Below are 5,553 nucleotides of genomic sequence, written 5' to 3'. Positions count from 1 at the left end.
GTGTGGCCGTGCTCTCTAAGCGTGACGGTGTGCCACCGGCAGTCCGTGCGGTGGCTTCGCCAGTACAAGGACAACTTACAGTTGTGATGGCTGTGTATACGTGACGCTTACGTCAGAGCAGTGCGGGCCTGACGGGGACGGACACACAGAGTCAAACCTGACAAGACGGGCTTCGACACACCCCTGGGAGAAGGCGAATGTAGCTATGAGCGGCCTGACCCGGTTAGGGACCGTTTAATGAGTTTCTGACGGGGTATGTATCTTAACTCTGTCACAGGTTTGTTCCATGTCGTTCATTGTGCTACCTATACCAATGTTTGTGAATTTCCACGAGACTTTTTCTCATAGAATCAGCATCCAGAGGACACGGTTATAATAACGGTCCATGTAAACATATACATAATTTCTTGTATTAAGAAATAGGCCATGAACAGCACCCCAGGAGTCCCCACCGTGCTCTGTCCAGTCAGGACTCCCATGGGACCAACCGCCGTCCCGATGTGTGACAGCCTCGGTGAGCTCTGCCCACGCATTGAACGTTGTACGATGAGATCGTATGGATGTTCCCTGATGGTGGACATCTTTTGGTCAGCGTGAGAGGTTCATTGTGTCACTGTGTAGCAGTAGGCCGTCCATTCTCACGTCGTGGTCCAGCAGGTCCCCGGGTCACGTCGCTCTGGACTGTCATTTTCTCGTTGAAACGGCTCACGCTTTTGCTAGCCAGGGCGCTCGGCTTGGCCCTCCGCCGAAGGCATCTTATGCTGAGACCATGACAGTCTTAGGCTTGCAGCTGGGGTGGACGCTGCTGGCGGGGGCCCGGCTCAGGTGCTGTTCTCACACGAGGCCAAGGCGGAAACTGGGCTCTCGTCTCAGAAGCCATGACCTGGAGATTGGGGCGCCGATCGACGGGAGTTGAGGAACTCCTGGTTCTGCCGCGGCGAGCGGTGTGGTTTTGACCGAGTGGCTCAGTTCCTCTGGGATGTTGGGTTTCTCGGCCGTTCTGCAGGCCGTGGCGCGTAGGACCCACCACTTCCCCACGCAAACTTTATTTCTTACCTTTTCATTTAAATCTGTTCGACTAGCTGATGCCTTATCGTAGTTAAGAGTTTTGAAGTGTGGACGGGCCCTTCCCGAGCCCTGCTCCCCAGTCAGCCAGCTGCCTGTCACGCCGGCCGCCAGCACACGCACACGCGAGTGCGCGGTGTGTCCCCGCCCTTCCACGCTTCTAAGGAAACGACAGCATCTAGAACGTCCTGCTCCTTCCACTGGCTCCATTTTGAGGATGGCTTTTCTGTATGAGGTTGTTTTATCGCCACACGAGTCCTTCTGTAGAGAATACGTTCTATCTGATAACGGGCCAAACGCGTAAGTGCGTCCCCCGGGTCCAGCGCCCCCGGCGCCGGCACTGTGAGTTGACACGTTGGTTGCTTCCTCAAGAGCAGGTGCCGTGGCCGGCGCTGTGCGTTCAGGGCATTTAGAATTCCGAGGGAGATTGTACCAAGAAAATGATGTGCACGTCAGCTAGCTGTTAGGAGCCATCAGACGGCTACAGCGATGTGTACAAAAGGAGACTAGTTAGTGCAGATGTGACGAGCTGGGCAACTCTTTAACGTATGTAGCTTTGAGGTGGAGGGTGTGAGTCAATGCCACAATTAAGTGGGAATTAGCTGTGTTGGTCGTGAGAGCTTCAGACGACTGGGAAGAGACCCCCAAAATCGTTAGCTTTTATCTGCTCTCCAAACAGTTAGCAGATATTTTTCAGGCACACATTACGTGTCAGACTTTGTGCAAGGCTTTAGGGGTACAGAGATGAGGCGGACAGGGTTCGTGGGCCCAGACACCTCAGAGCTTTCCTGAGAAGGTCCAGTTGTGCCGGACCCTGAGTGCCGACGCGTGTGGCAGAGCAGGGGAAAGCGGGAGAAGGCAGGAAGGAGGGGACCAAGTGGGAAGGAGACGGAATCGTGGCGGTGAGCCAAAGCGCTGCCGAGTCGAAGTCGGGCGGTGGCGTCAGGCGTCCCAAAGGGGACTTCCGGGAGCGTTATGGAGTCCGAGGATGAAAAGTGGGAGCAGAACGGTTACGTGGTTGAGAGCTGGGCTCTCGGAGGAGCTTAGGGGTGCTGGAGGAGGCAGCTGGGGGTGGCGCCGGGGAGAGCAGCACGTGGTGGGGCCAGCTGTACTCGGAAATGATTTTTATTCAAGCCCTAAAATAAAATCAGAGCAGTTCGGAGTTAGCTCAGTCGCTTTCGACAGTGAAACCGATGCGCCTCGCTTTAACGTTAAAAAGCCTCGCCAGGACTTAGGGAGAGCCGCGAGCTCACACGACACGGAGCGTTTAAGGCCGGAGAGGCGCACGCGGGAGATCCACGGAATGCTGCCGGTGCGGAAGGTTTTGTTGGAGCCGGGTGTCACGTCAGAAGGGGTATTTCGCACAAAAGGTCAACTTAGGTTTTCGGGCTGGGGGTAAGGACAGACCTTTGCCTGTAAGGTCCAGCCGACCGGCCTGGTGCCAGCAGACAGTGCGTCTGGCCCCGGCCGTTGCAGACCGTGGGGCCGGCAGGTCCCCTCCGTCCTGGAGGCCCGGGGCCCCGCGGGGGCAGGAGGCGTCTTCTGACTCTTCTGCCTGGCTCTGGGACCGGCTTTATCATTCTGCGGTGTGGCAGACAGACGGCTCTTGGTGTTACTTAGGATCTCTAGTTACATAGAGTTAAACCGACTTTGAAACAAGTCTCTAGATTTTTCTCAAGGCAAGCAAAGCTGCTCCATCACCTTCTGACCTTCACGCACTCAGTGTTTGTTTAATTTTGGCAGTTTGAGTTCTTGGTGGCAGGAAGGATCACAGAGAATGTCCTGTCTCTGGGTAAGGCGACTGCCTGGGACCCTGTAGACAGAGTCTCGCTTACAGCAGCGGACTCATGCGAAGACACCGCCACCCCCTGACCCCACCACCCCGTCCTCTGGGGACAGAAATGGGTAGTAGGAGGCACGGGCCGGATGCCGTGGGCGTGAACTCTGCCAAGTGCAGTCGCTTTGTTGCCCGCGCGCGTGAAGGCGGGAGCCACGTGCAGGACACTCGCTCCGGTCTGCGGGACGTTAGATGTGTGCTGCCCCGGATCTCGTGCACTTGCAGCCGCCTCAGCCGGGCTGGCCGTTAGCAGGCCACGTGCATTTGAGCACACCCACCTCCTTGAGAACCCTATGGCCCCAAACAGTGGACACGCACAGACGTGGGGCGTTGGCGTGAGCCTCGTGGGACTCGCGGGTGTGGGGCCCACCTGTGGCCTCCAGGTACGCTCTTTCATAGGCCTCTTTCTGAGCAACAGATGCTCCAGGATAGACACAAGGGATTATTTTGAGGCCTAGGAGGCTGCCCAGCAAGGGCCAGCCCTGAACAGAAAGAAAGTTGGGTGACAGAGGCCCGCCTGGCCCTGGGGGAAAGGCTTCCTGCTTCCTCCTGTGAAGAGCAAGAGCCACATCTGCCAAGCAGAGTGACAGCCCAGAGCTGCGTGGATTTTAAACTCATGCTCCATGCGAAAAGTAAAATGCTGTTTTCCCCTGCTAGCTAATTTGAATTATTGTTGTTTTAAGTTTGCTTTAACAGCATGTCATACTATTACTGAAAAATGATTTGATTTTATTTATTATGTTTGAGCTTTGTTAAGGAGAGAAATCTTGCTTAAAATAGAAAACTTTTTTGGAAAAATCTTAATTCATAAGCAAAACAATGTCATTTTTCAGTTATAAATTTTATAGTTTCTTTTAGCGTTTTGCCTATCATTTGCAGTTAATTAAACCCTTCCTCATTTTTGAGTAACATATTAAGTAGTTTCGACATATAGACTTGTTTCATTCTGCATGCTGAAATGTTTCTAATTTTGCATGTTAGAGGTTCATCTGAGGTGGTCTTTTATTTCTGTGTTCAACCTTTAGCTTAAAACACTTGCTATTTACTTCTTAAAACACAGTTTTCAACAGATATTTTACTTGTACCTTCCTAACTTACAAACTGCTTCCCACGGTAAAAACTTTTTCAAAGGGAATAATAATGGATGGGTTGTTGTGGTCCCAACAGTCATTTCTTTTGAGCCTAGGGAGTCATAAATGTTTCATTATTAGTGTAGTGCAGAAATTTAAAAAGTGTGCTCTTCGACTAGAATGTGGTTATAGTTAAGAATAAATAGAATAAAAACGGGTTATGTCTTTTCGTTAGTAGAGCCATCTTACTTACAAATGAAGTTGAAGTCTTTTGAATTACATTACTATTTCTTGAAACTGGAGTTTGCTTTACTCGCGAATCTGTCAGAAGGATTTTTGAAGCTGTTTCCTGCTTTCTCCAGGCCCTGTCCCTGTGCACCGCAGCTGTGCACCCCACCTCCGGCCCGTGGGCTGTCACAGTTCCTGCTTTAAGGCAGGTTCTACTGCTGGATGGAGTTGGAAGTGCAGGCTGCTTTCTCAGACGGACTCAGCTCTGAGAAAGGGGGCAGGCCCACTTAGTGCATGCGTGCTCGGGAAATAGATTTCTCAAGTCTTAAAACCAGCCCCCTACCCTGCCTTCGAAATTTTAGATTCTAATATTTTGGGGTCAGATTTGATATAGAGATTTGTATGTGACACGTTTCTAGTCTTCGTGCAGTTAATATGTATTGTATATTTATGCCCAGATTCTAAGACCTGGAGTATATTCACTTATTTTAAGGAATTGCAGAGATTAAGAACATCTTTATGGCATCCTTGACAAATGTTTGTGGTTATCACGTAGTCATTCTGGTTTGAGAATGCTTTGCGGCGTGCGGCCGTTTACCTAAGGGGGCTTGCAGAGGCCCGCCGTGAAACCCAAGGGCTGTGCAGTTCGCAGCCCTCCCCTCCCCAGACCGTGCCACCTGACTTAATCTCTCTTGGCAGCAGTTTTCTGAGGTCGATTGAATGAGTGAAGCAGCTTCTATCTCTTGACCAGAGTTCTGTTGACTGAGTGAGTTAGGAACGGTGTGGATTACTGGTGACCCCTGAGAGTGACTTAGAGGTGACGTGCCTCCAGGATTCGTAGTGACTTTGAAACCACACGCAGCGGGCAGGCCAGGCTAAGCACATTATGGCTTTCGTGTGAGCTGGCGAGTGTGGCCGTGAAGCCCCAGGAGCTGAGTTTCAGATTTTTAAAAGTCCCGCGAAGAGGAATTTAGAATCGCTTCCTGCGTGTCCATCATCTCAACGCTTCTCATTTCCAACTTAAAAGGCATGCCCATTGAAAAGTTAAGATACCATTAATTTCATCTAAAACCTCTCATAAATCTGTGACATAATTTGGTTTCTGAACAGTAACCAAACGATTTAGTTTTATTTCTGTGATGAGAATAACACCTGGTGTTTATTGACTATACTTATGCGATTTTATAGATGGAGTTTTAACATTGAATGCGGAGAGCACTAATTATGCCTGTCAAGTCCCAAACTTCCATAAATGTGAAATCTGTCTGCTATCTTTTCCAAAAGAGTCCCAGTTTCAACGCCACATGAGGGATCACGAGCGAAACGACAAGGTATGTATTTACAAGGGGCGTC

General features: G+C 50.8%; 1 protein-coding gene across 1 annotated transcript in view; it reads left to right on the top strand.

Annotated features, from left to right (window-relative positions):
• The first annotated feature begins 277 nt into the window (after nucleotides 1–277).
• The window catches only part of ZNF236 (zinc finger protein 236), an 89,152-nt gene continuing 83,876 nt past the window's right edge, over nucleotides 278–5,553 (top strand). Inside the window, exons 1-2 of the mRNA XM_023520814.1 lie at nucleotides 278–514; nucleotides 5,389–5,531. Of these exons, the coding sequence (XP_023376582.1) occupies nucleotides 427–514; nucleotides 5,389–5,531 (231 nt within the window). The 5' untranslated portion in view covers nucleotides 278–426. The remainder of the gene's footprint in view (nucleotides 515–5,388; nucleotides 5,532–5,553) is intronic.

Source organism: Pteropus vampyrus, unplaced genomic scaffold, assembly GCF_000151845.1.
Source record: "Pteropus vampyrus isolate Shadow unplaced genomic scaffold, Pvam_2.0 Scaffold277, whole genome shotgun sequence".
Lineage (NCBI taxonomy): Eukaryota > Metazoa > Chordata > Mammalia > Chiroptera > Pteropodidae > Pteropus > Pteropus vampyrus.
This window is presented reverse-complemented; position numbering and strand designations above follow the sequence as displayed.